Raw genomic sequence first — 23410 nt, 5'->3', positions numbered from 1 at the left:
CTCTGTAATCTGTAACCTTTTGTCAATTTCCCAAAAAGCTAAAAGAAACTCAGTGTAATCGACTTCCCCACACAAGCCATCACATAGGTGACCTTTAGGAATCTGGTCTCAAATATATTAATAATTCTGTGCATAATAATGCATTAACTCCCATTTTAAAACTTGCTTACTGCCAGTGGCTGGTGAGCTGATTCAATTTAGCAAAACCAGTTCATTACAATAATCCATATATAAAATAAGAAATATGTATGTATGTGTGTATGTTCCACCATCACTGGAAAACACATGGAGACATTTCAACCAAACTTGCCATACATATGACTCAGACTCATGTGAGTGCACCGCTGATCTTTGTACAGCGCTGTGCTATATGTCAGAGCTATATTTGGTGATCACTAGGAAACGTATGACATTTCAACCAAAAGTTGCTAGACATATGACACCGCTGGTATATAAATGTATAATAATAGTGTGTGACTGTGGGGGGACATTAGAGTGTCAGCTCCTCTGTACAGAGACTGCAGGGTCTAGCTCAGTGTTTCATTGTACAGCACTATAGTATACGTCAGAGCTATTTAAATCCATATATATAAAATTGGATGTATGTATGTGTGTATGTTCTACCATCACTGGAAAACGAATAGAGACATTTCAACCAAACTTGCTATACATATGACTCAGACTCATGTGAGTGCACCGCTGATCTTTGTTCAGCACTGTGGTATATGTCAGAGATATATTTGCATGTATGTATGTAAGTAAGTGTATATTTATTTCTCAGTGACAGTGTGCCTTTTGCTTATATTTTTACATTACAGAAATTTATTTCAAGGGTTCCTCAATGGGAAAGAGGTCCAGAAAGCCTGATATACATATGTTATGTGCACTTATCAAACGTGTTTACCAAAATGTTTTCAAGGCTTTTTCCCACTATAGGTGTGTTGTGCTTTTAGTAAATGCAATCACATTTGGTATCAGGAAGGAATTTTTTCCCCTATTTAAGCAAATTGTACCAGGGTTTTTTTTGCCTTCCTCTGGACCAATTATGTTTTATAGGGTTTTATATCTGGGATATGTTTATTTTCCTAGTGGTTGAACTTGATTGACTTATGTCTTTTTTCAACCTAACCTACTTTGTAACAATGTAACTATGTAATTACCATGTGTTTTGCTCTGCATTACAATGGGCAGCCCATTCATTTGATAAAGACTGGTCAATGCAAAACATGGCTTTTTTTTTGTATTACGGTACTTTAGTAAGGTATATTTGCAGTGCCATAAAAAAAGAGATACATCAGCATGGAAAGGTACTGAAATTAGGCTCATGTTTCCTTTCCACGTTTCTAAATGTCCTCATATTGTTATGGGCAAACCTGTACTTTCAATGGAGCATACCTTGAAATACATAGATATTTTAGAAACCTCAAGCTGGGATAATGCCTGTTAAAAATAAACCGAATCTACATAATGCTGTAAAAACAGGAAATCACTAACTTAGAAGCACTTTTAGTTAAGACTAAAACAAAAACAGCACTGCAGTATACATATTAACAGAAGTCATTGAACACGGAAAGGCCTAGGCAACCAGCCAAATCCTGTCTAATGACATCAGCTAAATATTTGAAATAAAGTGCCTGTATTGTTAGTAGTAGAACTCCCTTTAAGTGACCTGGAATTTAAAAATGCCAATTGGTGTCCTAAATAATAAACCATACTAGCAGTTTGGGGGGGAAATGAAAAAATGTTAGGAAACACAATACTGCATTAAAGGGGAACTTCCAAAAAATATTGATAAATTGTTTATTTACTTCTCTGTACTTCAAACAAATATTAATGAAATTCAGAGTATTCTATTAATTAGAACTGTGGTTTTAAACAAAACTAGTTAGTATATATACAATCATATTCATTTTTGGTTTCTGTGTATGAGGGCAAAAAAAATTCTATTCACTATCAGGTCTTAAAATTAGTTAAATATTATATTATGCTACACTGCCATTATTTAACAAAGATTTGGTCAAAATGCAAAAGCTGTGTATGAAAAATTAAGTACATTCTTAACACTTCCATAGGGATTAAGAGGATAAGTAGCAACAAGGTGCTGGTAATCATATGCATTTGATTAATGGCTCATCAGAAAAAGTGACTACCTCTACAAAAGTAGAACATTCAGGAACATTCACAAAACAAAGAGTAAAGACATATGCAATGATGTTAAAGAAGCGATTGTTCCAGCCTATCAATATATTCACAAATAGGAAACATTATGACAGTTGCAAATCTTCCCAGGAGTGGACATCCTAGCAAATTTATTCCATGGTCGGACTGTGCTAATGGAAATTGCAAATAAACCCAAAAACACCACAAACAGCAGGGCATGGTTTGTTTGGAAGAGGGTTTGCAGATTTAAAAAGGTTGCTGCAAATGGCAGCATTGCTTATTAATGAAAAGTTGCATTTAAACAAACCACAAGATGTTTGGAACAATGTTGTTTGGACAGATGGGACCAGAATGGAGAGATGTTTATGTATCATTCACAATGCCATATTTGGTGCCCAGCATGTCAGCAGAATGCATTACATCAACTGTCAAGCACATTGAAGGATGATGATTTCGGCTTGTTTTGTAACCACAGGTCTTGGACAGCATGCAGTCATTGAGATTACCAACTTCTATGTATAGCAAAGTATGCTAGAGTCAAATGTAAGGCTATCTGTGTGACAGCTAAAGCTTGGCCAAAACTGGCATATATTTTTTTCTTGGGCCTGAACTTTAGCCTAAGTAACTAAGTATTGAAGCAAAAGGGTCCTTTTAAAAGCAAGGCTACTAATATTTACTAAATAAGACATTAGCAATGGCAGATTATATATTGCTCCCAAAAATTCAATAGCTGGAACATAGATCAGCAAGGTCCAGCCATCTAATAACAAAGCCGAGTCTTAAGTTGAATAAGTGCAGACTGGATCTCCTCACTTTTGTTTTCCAATTTAAGGGTGATGTCCCTTTTGAAATGAAATAAGCTTACCTGCTTGATTGTAATTTTTTATTAAACTCACCTCTTCTCACTCCATCGTGGGGATTGCCATCTTCAAGTGGTCCTCTTCTGGATCCTTGGTCAGGCAGGAATGATGTAACTTCTGCGTACAGGAGTCGATTCATTTCTGGCAGCTGGAGGATGCATGTGCAGGTCAGTGTAGTTTACAGAAAAACTGTGAATAATGTAGCACTGTTGTTAAGTGGCTACCACTCTGGCCTTGCAGCATTAGGGCCTACCTACTTTAGGGTACTGCGTTTGTATGTTCTCTCTGTGTTGCATGGGTTTCTTCCATGAACTTTGATTTTCTACCACTACCCAAAAACATACTCATAGGTTAGTTAGTATTCCTTCTAAATTGCCCTTGCCCTATGTTACAGATATTAGATTGTGAGCCCCACTGAGGGACAGTTAACAACAAATATAAAACTCTGTACAGTACTGCATAATATGTCAGCACTATATAAATACAGGTTATTAATAAATAATAGACTCTGCTGATTAAATTCATAATGAATATTGTGGTGCACTACACCTAATATTACCTACTCTCCAAACTCTAGAGTTGAACTGAAAAAGGATAGACGCAAAATACACTTACACCTATGCAATGTAAGAGCCTACCTAAATTATTAAAATATTTTAAACAGGTAGACACTTGCACTGCATGGTTGTTATGGTTGTTGGTAAATCTATTATAGACATATGGGGCCAGATTTATTAAAGATCTCCACACCTGGAGAGGATCTGTAAACGTGAGTGACCCAGCACATCTGAAATCGATTTTCTAAAGACATTTGATATTTTTTAGCAAATGTTTTCAATCCTGGACCAGATCCATTCCAGATTTTTTGGATCACCCAGGTTCACTGATGAAAGTGTATTCTCACCAGCCTTGGAGAGGCTTAATAAATCAGGCTCCTTGTAATGTGCGTGGCAAGCAGGAAACTAAACTTTTCTCCAACTAAACAAAACTATTTTTGGATCCTTCTAGTGCAATAAGGATAGTGTTCCATAGATTCATTTTAAATTAAACATGCAAATATTTTGCTAATCTGGTAAAACATAATAGCCAAAACAAGGGTATGATTACATAAAGTTGACTTGATTATATTACAACTCCATTTTAAAACCTAAATATTGTACTTATTTCCTACAAATACGCATAGAAATAACATGGGTATAGCAATTCTTTCAATAAAATCTGACTAAAAAGCTTTTCTTATTGAAGCCTACATTAAAACATCTATCTTTTGTTGGCTTATTCAGGAATACTGTAAGTAGCTTAAAGGATGGGTTGAAGGAAGTTTTATGTAATTTTTCTTTTTTACTTAAAAATGAAGAACTACTACATTTTTTACAAAGGTTTTGTACTTGCAATGTCAAAGTGGAACTCCAAGCAAAGGACTGGATACAGAGTTAAAATATTTAATGTAAAGTACACACTTTTGGCATACTGCATAACCAGTCAAATGACACGCTTATTTCCCAGTTCAGCAGTGCTGCTTTCTAGTTTAGCAATGCAGCTCCCTACCCCTGACCACCTTATACTCACCCTTGCAATGCCCCTAGTGCTCTTTCTACCATTGCTGCCACTACAAAATACCTTGTGCATTTTGGGAGAGTATTTGACCTCCCACAGTGATGCAGAGCTTGGGCCTGGTGAGACAATTTTATAGGGGTGTGCACCTGAGAATAATCTGCTTTGGTTGAATTTAAACAGACTGTCATAAATGGACATGATGACATAATCTCTTTATTAAAAGTTTTTTAATACTTAATTTAAACATTACAAACCTTATATAATTTATAGCCTATTATATCTTCTTTTATAGGTGTCTTTTGCTCAAGGCTTGTTCGTTGGCAGCTCGAGTTTCTTTTCCCTGCTCAATGGACAGATTTTAAGGTCAGTACTTTTTATTAATCATAAATTAAGGTAGGGGGTAATTTATTTAAAAGCTTGTTTGCAACAACTACCTGCTGCCTAAATTTGCTGGCATGGTCCCATGTTGTGAGCCAGGCGACTGGCCATGCTCCCTTACCAAGGGACCAAAGCCATCAAAATTTTAACATTCCTTATAACCTTAACTCTATCTCTGAATATAGGGCCTTACACCTTAATGGGTTTTAATGGCCATGGCCTTTAATATTGGTTGTAACCATTTAATTATTCAACTCTAAATATAAACTTCACCTTAACATAACACCACGGAGACCAAGACCTAATGGGACCGCAGAGCCTCCTGGGATACCTACGTCATGCATCCCGGGAGGCTATGGCTGCTCCTTCTTTTTTCCACCAAGGGGAAGTGAGATCCTCTCCCTTTTTTCCCCCTTCACAGTAGCTACGTCACTCAATCTCGCACCTGGGCAGTGCTAGATCGGGCGATGTAGAAAGAAGACAAAAAGAAGACGGAAGAGACAACAGAAGATTGGTGCGACTGGCGCTTCCTCTGCACCGGGACGAAAAGGAATCCCAGGATCATGCGGGAACTGATCGTAAGAAGGACTACGCTTAGGAAAGGGCAGGTGTTGTATCATGCAATACACCAGCTTTTTTTTGGAATCAAGCCTAATCTGACATCAATTGATTTGAATAGCACAGCAGCCATGGGAGTATGGCATGACGTCTCACTGACGTTGTGCCCCTGGGAAAAAGCTCTTTGATGGGGTTCTGACTGACCATTTTCTTGAAACATTTTGATGAAGCCCAGAGCACATTGAGCATTTGTGCTTGCATTTACAAGCAGACATAAGTTTTTTACAACCCCTCATAAAATGGAAAGTGGCAACCTTTTCCCAGTGCTGTGGATACTGGATTAGCTTGCAGAGGAGCAGGTGAAGAATGCAGAGAAAGCAGGAGGTTAAGCCACAAGTCTATGTCCCTAACACCCCATGCCAGTATAGGGTGAGCCATCAAAATGCTTCATCCTAATAAAACCAACTCAGGCTAGGAAAGTTTTTATATGCTTCCAGCACCACATCACTAACTAACTGCTCAGTGAATTTATCAGCTAAAGCTTACAACTAGTTACTAAAACTTTTGGGGATTACTTGCTGGCATCATCAGAAGCTTTATCTGATTTTTTTTTTATACCCTTAGAGACTGAATATCTTTTACAGGGAGACAGAAGTGACAGCAAATCAATGAATTCTTTTATTCAAAATCCTGTCCCTAGTGGCAGCAGAGAGATGAAATACCAGAGGAGAAAAGCTCACAAACCATGGCTTCCTTGAAATAGCTTTCAGGAATGTTCTGATTTCTACGAGGCATCTTTGGCAATTCTTACCGGCCCCGGTGTTACAATTCCCTTCAATATCCAACAAAGGCCACCCAAACATAGAAGGCAGTCATTTCATCAGCTGTGTAAGTGTAGTGGTCAGCGATGATAACAGCTCCAATTCACCCCCAAAATCCCTTCCCTCCTTAGTAAGGTGAATTAATTTAGCCCTATCAGGGGAAACAGCCCTATCCCACATAGCTGCAGCATGTGTTACCTGAGAACCTAAACTGAGGCTATCAAAAACTTTCCCCTCCTGAGTCACCTGGGCCGAAGAATCTTCTGCTGTAGTCAAATCCTGGAAAGATGCCGTGAGAGCGGAAGGCATAAGTTAATGATGAAGTTGAGATAAGGCGGGGGGGAGGGGGCGAGGGCTAGGCCGCCTCCGACTCCACCACTGCAGACGTGACCATCAATCTTTGGCCTTCCTGCAATTTGATCTGGAGCCACAAACAGCCAATACTGGAGGAGGATGATGCCAGACAGTCGGTTGGGACCTGAAGCACAGTTGCCTCTTCCTGGAACCATTGGCACCTGCTTCGTGATCCGGGCACATTGGAAATGATGCCTGGGAAGCCTGTGACCTATCTTGCATCACCAGAAATCAATGAGTTACTGTCCAGAAGTAGTTATTGTCGAACAACCCAAGAGAAGAGTCTGGCCGCAGAAGTGAAGAACCCATCCGTGGAACTCTTGGCTGGCCAAGAAGAGGAGATTCAGGAACAACGTCCACCAAAGGGGCCACTGGGATAAAGATAGGGACAGCGGGTCTGCTGAAAGCTCAGGAACGAAGCTAGAAGAAGGACGCGGCTCTTGCAGGAGGTATCGTAATGAAATTTATAAACATCGAAACAGACAGGATTCCCCTCCAGGCTCACCGTCCCATTCAATCACCTTGCACAGCGTAGATTTCATTGTTTACAACATTAGAGAGTTACTTTGTGGTGAGTATCTTCAATTGTCCTCTGTTAACAGCTTTCTTCTTCTTTATAGGTGTCCCTTGCTCAAAGCTGTCCTTTTCATTGAACAGATTTTAAGGTAAGCAGTTAATATTATTCATTAGGTAAATGAGGAGAGTATTTTTTTTTTAATTTGGCCTGCAACAACTACCTGATTTTTAAATTTTCTGGTATGGTCCTATGTTGGGAGCTGGGCAATTTGCCACCTTCCTTACTATTATGTTTGAAGCCTGACTATCTGGTTTAAGTTAGAAATGTATGATTTACGTGATGTTTGACATATTATACATGATTTAATTATTTTTCTTGTATTGACAGGTTTTGCAAGCGAGATTAAAAAAAGTTGAAAATTAGGTACAGCCCTACTCAAATATGGTGTACTTGAGAACAATAAAACATTGATGACTTGTCAACATGGGATCCACTACATACCGAAAGGCAGCTACACTGGATGAACTTTTGTATACATGTATTGATATGTTTGGTATGTTTGATATAGTTCTGTCTATAACAACTCTAATAATACTGGTGCAAGTACACTTCTGGTTTGATTTACTAAAGGAATATAGGATGTTCACTTTTGAATGTGAACTATCACCTTGCAAGAAAAATTTCAGTTAGTATAGTAAAAGAGGTCAAGCTTTACTGACCTCTTTACTGACATTCATCCGGTTTCGGCCAAACAAAAGTCCTACTTTTTACATTCCCTTGTGATTTGGTATTCTTTGCAAAGTGGGTATTAATCTCATTTCAGTTCAAGTAGGTAAACGTTTCCTTGCAAGGTATTATTTACCTTTGCTATGTAAACAGCCTATATTCCTTAAATAAATGAAATTAATATTCCATAAGTAATACAATTAAGTACAATCTGCTTTTGAACTAAAAGTGCAACTTCAGTTAATGCTTTGTTCTTAAAGCAGAGTTGGATGTATCTCAGTCTTTCCTGTATTGCTTTACCACTAAAGACTATTTGGGGTAGTTGTCTGCTTGTTTCTTTTGGAATTGGGCTATAAAGCCGCTTGGTTTCTTCTTTTTCCCAGGGAGTCTAGTTAGGCAAAGGGTTAGCTGGGTTAATTGAGGATATATTTTGCATTTTATTTTGTTGTTTGTAATTACTGTCAACAGTTGTTTTGCTATACATGCATCAGTGCTTTGGCACTTGGCTACATGGAACTCTCTGTTTCCTCTCATATTCCCTCATTTATTATGTTCTTTACACTTCCATGAATATCGTTAACTTTATCTCATGGAATGTTCTGGCCCTACAGTTCAAATTTAAACAATCTTTGGTATTTCAGTATCTTCAGTAGGAGCCACATATTACATTTCTGCAGGAAACTCATTTGATCGGTAACAGAGTACTCCCTTTGTAGACTGTGGACTACTCCTGTTATGTCCAAGGAGTTAATATTCTTCTGCATAAGGAACTACCATGTATGCACAAAACATTATGCTAGATCTGGGAGTAGATATCTGATCTTTCATTTTTTTTTTTGGTTCACAGATTTTGGCCCTATAGAATGTTTATATTTCTTTGCCTTTTTAGACCTCTCTCCTTTATATGATACTGAAAAAATTATTTCCTCATATCTCACTGCTGGTTATACCCCTAAGTAATGTTAATGGTATTCGAGACCATGTCCTGGATACTTCTATTCCCCACAGGGCCTAAATGCTCGATCTTTATCAGTGGGTTAAGACTGCAGAGCTAAATGACCTTTGGAGGTGGAAACTAATACTAGGCAGTACTACTCCCTTTTCTTTTCTTTATGGCTGGCTCCTCTTCACATAATGACCTGGCTTTTGGGTATAGAGACACTCGAGAATTTGTGATGGATGTATCATTTTTGGTCTTCTATAGTTTCCCTGACCTTGGAGACTTACTTGCAGTTTAATATGGCTTCTGTATCTCTGCACGTCACTTAGGATGCCTTCAAGGTTATTGATAGAGGTATTATACTTTAGCTAGTAGAGGGTGAAAGATTACATTTTCACTTTTTTAATTGAGTAGAGCTCAGTGCTCTGGCTTGCAATGCGGATGCAGAAGTGGATTTCCTTCTGGTTATGTTACTGGCTAGTAGGGAGTAGAACTTGCAGTTTAATATTTTGGTTTATTGTATACAAGAATGAAAATGCTTAGTTATGCTTGTTGCAGAGTCTAGGCCCCAGTCCATGATTCTTAGTATATATTTTGCAGCCAATATTCTTCTCATGGATCCCAAGGATACTTTTATCGTTCCTTTTATTATCCTATACCATCATATGAGTTGGATGTCCTTTAGGCTTGTCTGAAGGATGTGCCTATAAAGTCTTTATCCAACTCTAACTAACTGCTGATATCATCTTGTCTTTGAATAATAAAAGCCAGGGACCTGATGGCTTTCCAATGAAACTGTAGACAATGTATACTGAGAATCTTATTTCAAGACTATTTCAGTAGTATGCATGTTGCTTGTTATATTAATTTACTAACTTAACATTCTTACTAAAACTGTGGCCATTAGCCTTCCCAAGATAATACACTATTTCCCATAGGCAGGGAAACTGGACAGGGTTGTCCTTATTCTCCAGCCTTATTTGCTTTGATGGTACAGCTCCTAATGACAGCAATATGTAATAATACTTTGATTAATAGTTGTTGGCCTGTTTGCAGTATGTTCCAAAGTCAACAGGACTGGAGGGGGGGGGGCATAATTTTTTGTATTGTATTGGTAAAAATACCTTTAAAATAAAAAATATCTTGGCCCCCCTTCCTTTATCGAATCTCCCATGTTTCTATGTTACTTAGGGTATCTAATTAGTCTTTGTGTTGACCTAGCATCTCTAACCAACCCTTACCTCCTTATATAAACTTTTATGTAGCAGAGAGGGAATTGTCCTTTAAATGACAGCTGCTGGGGTTAAAAACAATACATCCAAGATGCGAGTCTGTGCAAGTTTAGGGATTTTGGATGTTTATGCAAGAAAAGCATTTAGTGTTGAAATGAATTCTGGTCTTGTTGCTGCACTTCTTGCTACCTCCTATGCATGGAGCACTGTGAAGCATAGACAGAACTTAATGTTCTTGTGCCCGATGATTGTAAACAAAGATATCACATTCAAATTACAGGTATTAGACTTTGTATGGTAGATAAAAGTTAGGACTGTCAGGTATGCCCAGCCCAGCCATGCAAGGAAGCTAAAATGAAGCAAGACATAGTAAGTGCACCATAGGAATCCTGAGTTATTTTGCTAACTGCCCAGGTGAAAGTGTGCTCAACAACTTTGTCAAAGTTCTTGACACTAGTTACACATCATTTAGAATTAAAGAAACAATTATTGATAATGTAGCAAGTAAAAAGTATAAGAGATATTATTCATGTATATTAAGAATTCTCAATAACTTCTGCTCTCTTTTGTAGTAAACATCACATCACATTATCCCATTCCCTTTGGAGGCCTCCTATCATGTTATTGACAATCATAGTCAAAGTACTATGTTAGGAGTACATGCAGACTGCAGATAACTTACTAGTAATCTTTGTCCATGAAGCATCATCTAATAGATAGGGCTTCTCTTTGTCACTGACCCTGTTTTTGTTACCTGTCTGCACTATGATTAGGTTCCTGCTCTGTAATCATGTGGCCTTATATTTTGCTACTATCACTAATTTTCTGTGCTCATGAAGTACCCACTAAACCTAAACAAGTTCAGATATTCCCTTATTCTTTACAGATACTCAACAGCTGCTTTACTGATTTCTATTATCCTTCCCTTTGGATGGGTGCATGGGCATTCAAGCGAACCTGTGTAACCTCTGTAAGGAACATACTAGAATCCTAAGGTTGTAGGGCTAAACCATGGTCACCATTTATTTCTTCTTCTTCCTTCGTGTGTTTCTGTAAAATATGTAGCAAATATGTTCATTTTTAATTCTTCTAGCATTTGAAAGAGCCATAGTTGTTAAAACTAAATATTTGTAACACCAGCACTAGGTCAAGTCTGTATGTAAAAAACAGTATTGTGCAGTAAAATAGAACTGTCAATAGGAACAAAGTGCACCATGTCTGTGCCATGTGGAAGCATCATCTGATTCTAATTAGGACCTACTTTTGTCACTTCACAGAAAGGTGTTATGCCTGTCTTTTCACAGCTTTATTTTAAAAGGTGAGGTCTTGTATTTTTATCTCAGTGTTTTTTTTTTGCTCCAAGTGTGAATAACAGCATCAGTTATTGGGATAGGGTGGACTTTAAATTTCTTTGGGAGTGTATATACCATTTAGTAAATACAGTTATATTACACAGTTATATATTTATGCTTCTCATTCATGTAACTGGCATTTTTTTTATTTTCACAGATAAGAAGGGTAATCTGCATAACAACGTGTTACCAAGAACTGTCTTGTTAATGCATCGCTGGTATTTGTCTTCTACTGAACTTGCTGGAAAACTTCTTTCAATATATCCTTTTGTTGAGACACAACGCACAAAATGCAGCAGAAGACACCTTTAGGACCAGCATTTTAGGACTTTAGATTAGATATCTTCCTTTGACTAATGGGGAACCTGACTGCTCAGTACTCTGTAACATGGAAGTTCTTAAACTCCTAAATCTTTTTTTTTTACTATAATGGGTCCCAAAAAGAGAAACTTAACCTAAATATCAACAAACACAAATACAAATACACTGGCCATATAATAAAAATAAACATACTAATAATTATGGCAGCTCTGTATGAGGCAAGGAAAGCCCATTACATAATCACATAGTCAGTTAGGTTAGATAAAAGGCCATTAGGTTCAACCACTAGGGAAATAAACATATCCCAGATAGTAACTCCAAAGACATAGGTGATCCGGAGGAAGGCAAAAAATCCTGGTACAATTTGCTCCAAAAGGGAAAACAATTCCTTCCTGATTCCATGAGGCAATCAGATGTTTGACAATCTCTGTTATCTTTACTTTAATACCCAGTTATATTCTGTGCTTCTAGAAAAGCATCCAGCTAAAATGACTGCAGAACATTGCCTAAACTATTATTATGTATAGAACATTCAAGGGTCTTTCCAATTTTTAAAGCCTATTTGTTTGGAAATAGAAATTGCTATCTAGTGATGGGTCTTGTAACCTCTTGACTGTAATAAGTAATTGCCCCCAAAACCATTTTATACATTTCTCCGCTCACCAATGATATGCTGATTGTGTGCTTGGGAAAAAAGCAACGTGGTGACATTATTATTACACACTATTTATATGGCACCAGCACTGCACAAAGTCCATAGTCATGACACTAACTGTCCCCCAAAGGGGCTCACAATCTAATGTCCCTACCATAGTCACATGTCATTAATGTAGTCTAAGGTCAATTTGCCAACTTAATATTTTTTTTTTATTGGGGGGAAGCCAATTAACCTAACCACATGCTTTGGGAGGAAACCCACGCAGACACAGGGAGAACTTGCAAACTCCATGCAGATAATGACTAGGTTGGGATTTGAACCTGGGAGGCAGTGCTGCAAAGACAAGAGTGCTAACCACTGAGCCACCATGCTTCTGACTTATTCCAAATATGCCCATGGCCCAATTTAGGTCCTTGATTTCACTTTAGAAAACCTACTTTCCTAAAACTGTTGGGAAAAAGAAGTTTAAATTTGAAAGAGTAACAATGTTGGGATGTTGTAGGTAGCTAAATACTTCTGTGTTTTATACTATGAAACCTCTTGTGTCTTAATTGATTTTTTTGACAATTTGTTCTGCTTATCAATGGCATAGGCTTTTTAAAACTTTAGAAAGTGTCAGATTTCCAACACTTGACCCGCCAACCTCATGTACAAAGGGTTTAAGGCAGTGACTTATAGTGAAAGTGGTATTAGAGAGGGAAATACATTATTGCCTATTAGTGGAATTTTTAGATATTTCTTGCAGCTAAGTCTTGAAAAAAAAAACATATGGGCATGGGAAAAGAAATATTAGTTCACCTTCTGCAAAATGTACCATTTTGCATCCCTAGAAGACATTCCAACGTTGTTATCTCCAGCAATGCTTTTGGCTAGAGTCAAGCTGAATATAGTCATCTAAAATTGGAAACCATATTTTGTTATTTTATTTTCAGATACTACAAGTTTTTATGATGGAATGGGAATACGTAGCACCTTTTTATTCGAAACAAGGGGCTTTTTAAATTACAAATCCAAAAATAAAGCATTTTGTAAACGGGGCCTTTTCATGCTTCAGATATTGTCTAAGGGAGAACCTGTTATCTGGCAAACCTAGGTTCTTCTCTTCCCAATCTACAAGAGCAACAAAGGTGACCCATTGACAATCAGGAAACAACAGGACCAGAGTATCCTTATAAACCACAATATCCTAAACTAGATCCTAAAGGTGGCCCCAATGTAAAAGTGAATTATTTTGACTACCAAAGTGAATTAATTAGGATTAATTAAATAGGTTTCATTAAATTTGACTTATACTGATAACTTTCATTGTATGAAAAAGATAATTACATTTTTTTTTTCTGGTACCGATTATGGCATTATACGTGTGGTAATATGTGGTAAGTGACTGCTACAGCCAAGTGGCCTATATCTCAATCACAGAGACGTGAAGACTCTAATCTCTACAAACTAAAACTAAATATTTTATGATTTTTGTTGAACTCTGACATATTGTGTGACTGCTTCTGTTTTCTTTAATCCTATTACATATCGAAATGCTAGTGGTGAAAACTCTGATATAATTCAACTGAAGACATGTCACTTTATGCGGTAAGATTTTTTAAAAATGTAAAACTTCAAATTGATTTTTAGTTTTTAATTTAATAGACTAAAAATATTAAATTAGGTATTTTTTTTCAGATTATTTAGTATTACTTTTAGTATTACTATCTACATTAAGTGTACTTATCTACATTAAGTGTCATAAGCTGTAATTTCCAATTTAGGAGGCTGGTACTATAGGTGTATTAGGAAAATCCTGTATGTCTGTACTTTCAATTCTGGTAAAACTTTAAATAATGCATAATATGCATAATCATTCTTCCACAACATAAGGTGGTAAGTGTGAACGGTCACCTTTCTTCATGATGGTCTAACTAAATGTACACATATACATACAGGCATGTGAACAAATTAGGACACCATATAAAAGCCTGTGTGTTTTTGTAACATTCTTGGATGTATGGATATTTATTCTCAATTTTAACAATATTAGGACAATCAAGTAATATAAGTAAACAATTAAAACCGAAGAAAAAAATTAAAAAAAAATGTAATTCTTTTAAAATGCAATTTTTGGTGAGGAATAAATTAGGATACACCCACATTTATTCCCACTTAAAATGGCTCAAATCACATACAGGTGTATCACATCGGGTGACCATGATTAGAATATCCTTACTCAGCATTTTGAAGGAGATTTGCCCTTTTTAAACCTCAGACATTTAGTTTGGTGTGCTCCTGACTGTTGAGGTGAGAGTGAACACCACAGAGAGATCAAAAGAACTGCCTGAGGCCTTCAGAAAGAGGATTGTAGCAGCTTTAATGTCTGGTAAGTCGATTTAAAAAGATCTCAAAAGCATATCTACTGTCCTGAAAATAGTCTACAAGTGGAGGACTTTCAAAACAGGTGCCAATATGCCAAGGTCTGGCTGTCCAGGCAAGTTCATCCCCCTAAAGCAGACCACAAGATGCTAAAAATGTCTCCAAAAACCCTAAAATGTCATCACAAGAGCTACAGCAGGCTCTTGCTACTGTTCATGCCTCTACAATCAGAAAGAGATGGCACAACTTTAGCTTGCGTGAAAGTTTCCCAGAGAGAATGCAGAAAAGATTAAGACTTCTGGAATAATGTTCTTTGGACAGATGAGCCAAAAACTGATTTATTTGGACACTAGAACAGAGGACATGTTGGGCGTAAACCAAATACAGCATTCCAGGGAAATGACCTCAAACTGTGAAGCATTGGGGTGGAAGTGTCATGGTTTGGGGATGCTTTGCTTCAGCAGGACTTGACAAGCTCACCATCATAGAATCCACCATGAATTCTTCAGAGGGTGCTTGAAGATCATGTGAACCCATCTGTAAGAAAATTAAAGCTGAAGCAGAAATGGACCCTGCAACATGACAATGATTCAAAACATACCAGTAAATCCACCCAGGACTGGCTAAAAACTAAGGAATGGGAAGTCCTGGAGTGGCCGAGTCAAAGCCCAGGTCTTAATTCCATTGAGATGCTGTGAGGGGACTTGGAACACGCCATACATGCACAAAACCCCTCAAACTCTTTACAGCTAAAAGAATTCTGCATTGTTGAGTGGGGAAAACTTTCCTCATACCAATGTCAGACTGATAGAGGGCTACAAGAAGCGTCTCACTGCAGTTATTTCAGCCATAGGGTGTCCTAACTTTTTCTTCAAAATACACATTTTGATATCTTTTGATAGGCTAATTTTTGTTGTTTACCTGCAACTTATTCATTTTTTTTTCATTGATATGTGAACCTTTCTTATTAAGGAACGGAGTATTTATTGAGGTGTCCTAAATTTTTCACATGACTGTATAAACAGCAATTGGAAGCAAAACAAAGCTACATACTATTGTAGCAACAATCAAGGAGAATATACTGGCTATTTTACACATAAACCAAATTGTGCTTTAATGAAATGATTGCCAGAAACACACATTGGACTACTGACCATACCATTTTAGGCCATCACTTCTTTTGCATAAAGAACCTGGATGTTCTTTGACTAGAGTTTTGAAATTATTGTTTGCGTTCCACAGAAATCAATGCTTGTAGCCAAGAAATAGAAAACTTACCAGAACTTCATATTAATATTTTTACAGTATCAGGATAGATTGATTGAATGTCACTATTGCTTATCAATGGTAATCAGGTCATGCTAACCATATTGCACCATTTGAATTGCATGATTCGGGTTGCTAAACGCTACATTGGTTTATATATGTAGTTTGCGTTACGCTATTATTGTCACTTTGTTGCATTGCCCATAAAATATTGGCTATTCCTAAAAATTTGAAATTGAAACTGGTTTTCACAATAAATGTGTGAGAATATACCTGTAGAATTCTGATGACTTTATTCCTGGTGCTGAAATTGCTTGCAGTTTATAATATGAATTTTGCCTCCCCACTAACTATATGCTAACAATCAGTTGTACGTGGACAATGCCTTGCATTTCTTTTTAAGTAAGTTTTGCAAATCATTCGTATCTTATCTGTAGATGACCACCTCACATACAAAAGTCACATACTGCAATTTGCATACCTGAACTTCAATGTCTGAACAGCTTGACCAAGTACTTATTAAGCTTTTGTTTGAGCTTGCTTAGTTTGTTTCCACAACTGACAAACGGGTGTACTGAATTTACCATAGGATTCTTCTTGAATGCATGGGTAAAGCCTGTTTAGCTAGTGTTTTCTTCTAAGTAATGCAAAATGCTAAGAATTACAGTCTGTTTCTGTCTCTATTGTGACACATGAGTCTGCAGGCCTTAAAGATTACAAACTGCTGCCAAATGTAGTCCACTGACAGCTTTACCACTATGTTCAGAAAAGTGGAAAGCTGAGTCCTTAAATTTAGATTGAAAAACTATGCAGTTTCAAAAGTAATCTTGATTTTACTGTGCGGTTTTTATGAACTGCATTAATTTATTCAAATAGTTCAACATCTTCAGTAAAGAACAACTTATAAAAAAATGATTTTGTTGTTGTGTTAGTCAAATACATACTACTCACATTTTACGGGACAGCAAAATCAACCCTGCCACTAGTATTCACCAAGCATAGAGAAGAGAATTCCTTGTTAGGTGCTCACCTGGGATGGTGGCATATTGATTTGTAAGGGGTACATCGGAGACATAACACATTTGTGATATAATAATTTAAACTAATAGTTTAATTTTTAGATAATTAATACCATACAAGAGAACCAAAGTATAATTACAAAATTGGCTGGTAAGGTTGGTGCTCCTATAGGGTTTAACCATATTTATCTCAATTAGACAAATGCATCAACACCCTTTGAGGCATGAGGTTTTCATAAAAATAATGTTTATGGTGAAAATTAGTCCTACATTGATATAACATGCACATGGGCATGTGGCAATGTATATGCCATTACCTTACAAAGTATGACATTGCTATCATTCCCATCCATGTCATTTAAAGAGCAAACTGGATTGCTGTTGCAGCATAATGGTTAAATATTGATATTGTCATGACCATCTTAAAGATTTTGCTCATACTCCTGTAGTTTAAACAAGCAATAGCTACTCTAAAATTTTTGATAAAATTAAAATAAAGTGAGTAAAAGAGGAACATTTACTGAGCCCAACTAGAGAAAGAAAGCAAGTCAATAGCAGGGTTGTAACCCAGTACCACAAATTGTTAGAAAAGGGCTGCAATTATACAAGAGTGTCATTTTGAAATATAGTCTGTCAAGGACAGACAAAGAGAGTTGGTTTGTTTTAATATTTTTTTACTTAAACAATTTCTCTTTAAATTATATTAAAAATTATTATTATTTTTATTATTAATAATAATAAACAGTATTTATATAGCGCCAACATATTATGCAGCGCTGTACATTAAATAAGGGTTGCAAATGACAGACAGTGACACAGGAGGAAACGAGGACCCTGCCCAGAGAAACTTACAGCAGAAGTCATAAGGGTTTAAGAGACACAAGGAGATGGGTAGGCAAGTTTGAAAAGATGGGTTTTTAGTGCTTTTGTAAATGATCAGAAAGTAGAAGCAAGCTGAATAGAAGGTGGAGGACCATTCCAGAGAGTCGGGGCAGCACTAGAAAAGTCTTGGAGGCGTGTGTGTGACAAGGTTTTTGAGAGAATAAGCCATAAGTAGGTCATGGAAGGAGCGAAGAGAGTGGCTGGAGGAGTATTTTTCCATCCGGTCAGAAAGGTAAGTGGGACAAGAACTGTGGAGGGATTTGAAGGCAAAGCACAGGAGCTTGAATTTGATTCTAAGGTGAAATGGGAGCCAAAAAAGAAAAAGAACTACAGAGAGACGCAGCAGAAGAGGAGCGGTGGGAAGGATGGATGGGTCTGGCTGCAGCATTCATAATAGACTAGAGGAGAGAGTCCGGTTAGTGGAATACCAGAGAGGAGGAGGTTACAGTAGTCCAGATGAGAGATAACAGCGTGTAGAGAGAGTTTGGTGGTCTCAGGGGACAGGTAGGGGCGGATTTTGGAGATGTTGCACAGGTACAAATGAGAGGAGACACACAGATGGTACTGTAAACAAAAGAAGGATATGAGACTGCTGAGTGAGCAAGTGTACAGAGAAAGGAGAACCGGTCCAAGGAGTGACCCTTGGAAAACACCAACTGGGAGAAGAGTAGGAGAGGAGGACTTACCATAGGAATCAAACCATGAGAGAGCAGTTTCACTGATACCAATGGAGCACATGATTTGTATTAGACGGGGGTGATCTACAGTGTGAGAAGCAGTGGAAAGATCTAGAAGGAGGAGGGAAAATTTGCCTTGTGACTTAGCTCTGATGAGGTCATTGGCCACTTTAGTAAGGGCTGTTTCAGTGGAATGGGCAGGTTGAAAGTCAGACTGGAGCTGGTCAAGGAGAGAGTTGGTGTTCAGGTGAGTCTTTTGTAGACAAGGCCCTTCTCCCATATGTTTGGAAGCGTATGGGAGAAGGAAGATAGGACGGTTGGCTAGAAGGCGGGGGGGGGGGGGGGGTCTAGTGAGGGTTTTATTCAGGATAGGGAGAATAATGGCATGTTTAAAAGTGGAGGGGTTCATACCAGTAGAAAGGTAGAGGTTGAATAGTTGAATTAGTTTGGTTAGTTCAGGGGCCAGAGTGGAGGAGTGGGTGGAGTAGAGGGAATTAGGTCAAGCAGACAGGTAGTAGATGGAGATGATGGGGCAAGAGAGGAGACTTCATCCAGAGTACCAGGGCTGGGGGAGGCCAGTGATGACATATAGGTGGAAGGGGTGGATATGGTATAAATGGCACGGTGAGCAGAAACATCAAGTCTGATTTTGGTATGTTTATCTCTAAAGCTGGTGGCTATGTCTTGAGCAGAAAAGGTAATTGTAGGAGAAGCAGGTGTGGGGTTTAGAAGGGAGTCAATTTTTGAAAAAAGGCTTCATTATATTCAAGTTATATTTATATTTAAAACTCCACTATTTCTTATTTTCCATTTTGTTTTGCACAATAAATTGTATTTATATATGTATTTAGCCTTAGATAATATAAGAATAACATTTAACTATTCAATCAGAACACAGTCATCTAAGATGTGTGTTTTGCGAGGGCAGAAAGACTTAATTGCTCTTATTTCTGTTCTAGATATTGGATTTTAGAATTTCCTGCTGAGTTTAATTTGGAACTGGGATTGATAAGGTTGACAGAAGAATTTAGAGAACTTGCAAGCCAGCTGGGACATGAAGAACACATTCATCTTATAGATATCTCAAGCATGTGAGTTTGTTGAATATGATTTTTTTTCTTGTACTAGTAAACTCTTTAAAAGAAGTATGAGTGGGGTTGTTTTGTGTGATATGTTGTCTTTGTACAAATAAATGTTTATGAAGACAATGCAAGAAATTCATATTTCACCTCAGTCATGTGTAGTAACTAGCTGTAACTCACAGTAAATCTTTTTTTTTTTTTTTTCGGGGGGGGGGGGAGGAAAACATTTTCAACTGCAGAACAAAAATTTCGAGCTGGATGGTTCTTAGGTATCTGCAGTGGTTCAACACTCCCCCTACCCCAGGGGCTCAAAACTAGGATGCTAAGATGTGTGAACTACATTACCCTACTACTATTGCTTTTATTTATATTATGTAATTATGTGGTACTGCCTGGCATGTAGTATAGTATTGCCATGTCAGCGTAATGAATTAGGCGAGACTCTGTTGACTTCAACTATCCAATCATGTGCAAGATTTTTTGTTGTTTTTTTTTTTTTTTTTTTACATTTCCTAACATTTTTTTTTCTTGTTATTAGGCATTCTGGTCATCTTTTGAGTGGGTATTCACTTTGCTAAATGAACAACCTAAGCTCCTTTATTAAATCAACCCTATAAATGATATTATCCCTGCCTGGACAGGTTTGAATGGTCTCTTTGTTGAATTTGCAGATAAGAATATAACTAAACAGTTCGGGGTGGTATATACAGGGTACACTCCACTAGTTTCCACCCAGACATAAGCCCTCTAATAATGTAGGAGACAACTGCTCTGGCTACCAAGATGGAAAAAATATCCTGGTCTAAGGCTCCAGGCTTCTATTCCTAACCAGTGGGTAACCTGTTCCTACAGCACACTTCCACCCCAACCTGACCCCGTCCCTGCCCTAAATAGGCTGTGTTGTAAAGATGGCCTGCTGAACTTTCATGAGATCAGTAAATCTCACATTTGGAGACATTTTAAAGCAGGCATGTCCAAAGTCAGTCCTAGGGGCTCATTGCGGCCCAGGTTCAGATTTCCACCGGCCCGCAGCCTCTGTCATAAAATCAATAATATGCGGCCCACCAGCACTGTTGACCACAGTATAAAATACACGCGTACAAAAACCTATTTTATATTTCATTAGAGTTAATCAACCCTCTTGCAATTATTATACTCCGCAGGCATAATCCGCAGGACGGGAGTCTTCATGTGTGCACAGGGATTCCCTTATGTCATTATAGTAGGTGTGTGCTGTGTGGGACCCACACGGACCACACCCACTCTGATTTCAAGAACATGCTTTGCACGGAGCCCACACTGACACCGGACACCGCGCACAGGGAATCCCTCACGTCACCCTGGTGGGCATGTGCTGTGCGGGACCCACGCAGACCATTTCCACACTGATCAGCCCCCACAGATTTTCACCTCACCAAATCTGGCCCTCTTCGCAAAAAGTTTGGACATCCCTGTTCTAAAGGATGGGAGCCTAGGAGAGCACCATCAAGTCCCTATTTACAAAAATGTTTCAAAGATAATTACATACAGATCTGGGGATGCAAATAGATGTAAATATGCACTAGTAAGCTATATTCCGACACCTTACTACCTCTGATTCTGTGTGTAACTAGTGTAGGAAGCTAAAAAAAATAATCTATGGGCTTTCAGAAGCAACACAGCTAATTTTCCTTCTGTGTCTAATGAAGCGTTTACTTTCTGAAACCTTTTCATTGCTCAAATGGAGCAGCAGAAATTGAGATTATAAGTGAATCTAGTGAAATGCAGTATGTCTAATAGGAGAGACTTGTTAATATGTATTGCAATTCACTATAGCATTAGTGCTGTTAGGTATACTGTGTGCTGGGGGGGCCATTCATTTACAACAACAGTAAAGTGTGGAGCATGCCTAAATGACAACCTCCCACAAATGAATATGCAGTCACATTATTAACATGGCAGTACATAAATAGACGCCTATTGCACAAAACACATTAGGTATCCACACACACCAGAGTTAGAAAAATATTCTTAGAGGATGCAGAGAGGCAGCGTGCTTTCTGTTTGGAATCAGTAATCTCCCTGTGGATGTCCTGTCAGGCTGATAGCTATGTAAACAATGAAGCTCATTCTCACCACTAAGTAAAAATTTAACACTAAAATAAGGTTCTTGCTGTAAAGGTTTTATTGTGTTGCTTACTTACAATTTTGGGTATAGTTGTTTTTTTACTTTTTACATTTTTAAGGGTAAAAATATCAACACTTCCTACTCTTCCTACTACACAAATTTGCTATATTTTGCTAAATATTTGCCCAAGGTTTCCATTTCGGATTTCCCACTGCCCCACCCATTGCCACAACCTTTTTCAATACCATCCCGCTACCTTTCTAATTTTAGAAATATAATAGGTCTCTTAATGAATGGCATGCATCCAAATCTATTATGCCTTTTCTCCTTTTCTCAGGTACTGGCACAGATTATTAGTGAAGTGAAGTATTTTTAGCTCTATTAAAATGTCATAATGGCAATGTACAGGTGTATGAACATTCTTAAATCAAATTGAACTTCAGTTTAAATTTTATTTCAGTTTAAATTGCATAAATCCATGACTAGGGCACAGCAGAGGAAGCCATGAACTGCACCCTACCCAATCTAACCCAACTTTTTCATTTACAAACAAGAGACCAAAACCTTTGTTTGATTGAATTGGCCATAGCAGCTCATTTTATTACCCATTGTATATATTAACATACTTTTAATATACATCAACATATGTACAACATCAAACATTTTTTTTAATGACAGCCTTTTATTCCACCAGCCAATTCCTCCCATGCTAACCCTTTTTACCAAACACCTCCACTCACTAACCAGGCCCCCAGCCGCTAGCACACCACCTCTGGGACAATTAGCGGATAAGCCCATTTAACACCTAGCCCCCACAACCACCAAGTGTCATGCAGGACCACCAATAACGAAAAAGAGACCATACCCTGATAGGTCCTACCCCCTTGTTTCCTTGCTTCCCTAACCTTAACACCTTTATGGTCCTAGGAAAAAACAGCCCCGGCTGCTATGACAAATACGCCACAAAACTGACCTCCAACAGGGAGGGAGGGTGGGAGTTGCTTGTTCCAAGAATAATTGCTGCCCCCTCACCCTTGTGCACCTTTTAATAGCTTGCCCACTACTCCTCCCTGCAGCAGTAACCCCCCAATAACAAAAGGTTTTTTCTTTCCCGCATTTTTTTTTTTTATTATTATTTTAATTTTCTGCACTTTTCATTTTCCCGCTCTTTTTTTTTTTAGTTTGAATCTTAACCCCTGCTTTCCCTGCCTTCCCTTCTTACCCTGTCATGCGGCCCTTCATTTAACTAGCTCCAGGCCAACTTTTCAGGTACTTCACTGGCTTCCATTTCACCTTAGAATTAAATTCAAGCTCCTGTGCTTTGCCTTCAAGTCCCCCCACAGTTCTTGTCCCACTTACCTTTCTGACCTAATAGAAAAATACTCCTCTGCTCTCTTTGTTCCTCAAATGACCTACTAATGAGTTCCTCGCTTATAACCTCATCTCATGCACAGCTCCAGGACTTTTCTCGAGCTGCCTCAACTCTCTGGAATGGTCCTCCTCATCCTATGCCGGCTTGCTGCCACTTTCAGCTCATTTACAAGAGCACTCAAAACCCATCTTTTCAAACTTGCCTACCTGT

At 38.0% G+C, this 23410-nt stretch overlaps 1 protein-coding gene across 5 annotated transcripts in view; it reads left to right on the top strand.

Moving 5' to 3' along the window:
* The window catches only part of RASGRP3 (RAS guanyl releasing protein 3), a 73802-nt gene that overhangs the window by 25121 nt on the left and 25271 nt on the right, over nucleotides 1-23410 (top strand). For 4 of the 5 annotated variants that reach the window (XM_072409247.1, XM_072409249.1, XM_072409246.1 and 1 more), the window contains exons 2-7: nucleotides 4870-4940; nucleotides 7309-7353; nucleotides 7593-7758; nucleotides 11613-11720; nucleotides 13964-14021; nucleotides 19599-19730. In XM_072409247.1, coding sequence (XP_072265348.1) covers nucleotides 7689-7758; nucleotides 11613-11720; nucleotides 13964-14021; nucleotides 19599-19730 — 368 coding nt within the window. In that variant the 5' untranslated portion in view covers nucleotides 4870-4940; nucleotides 7309-7353; nucleotides 7593-7688. Of the gene's footprint in view, nucleotides 1-4869; nucleotides 4941-7308; nucleotides 7354-7592; nucleotides 7759-11612; nucleotides 11721-13366; nucleotides 14022-19598; nucleotides 19731-23410 lie in introns of those variants that run through there. The other variant, XM_072409250.1, reaches the window with a different exon arrangement.

This window comes from Pyxicephalus adspersus, chromosome 4, assembly GCF_032062135.1.
Source record: "Pyxicephalus adspersus chromosome 4, UCB_Pads_2.0, whole genome shotgun sequence".
Lineage (NCBI taxonomy): Eukaryota > Metazoa > Chordata > Amphibia > Anura > Pyxicephalidae > Pyxicephalus > Pyxicephalus adspersus.
The sequence above is the reverse complement of the archived record's forward strand: the minus strand, read 5'-3'. Positions and strand labels throughout refer to the sequence as shown.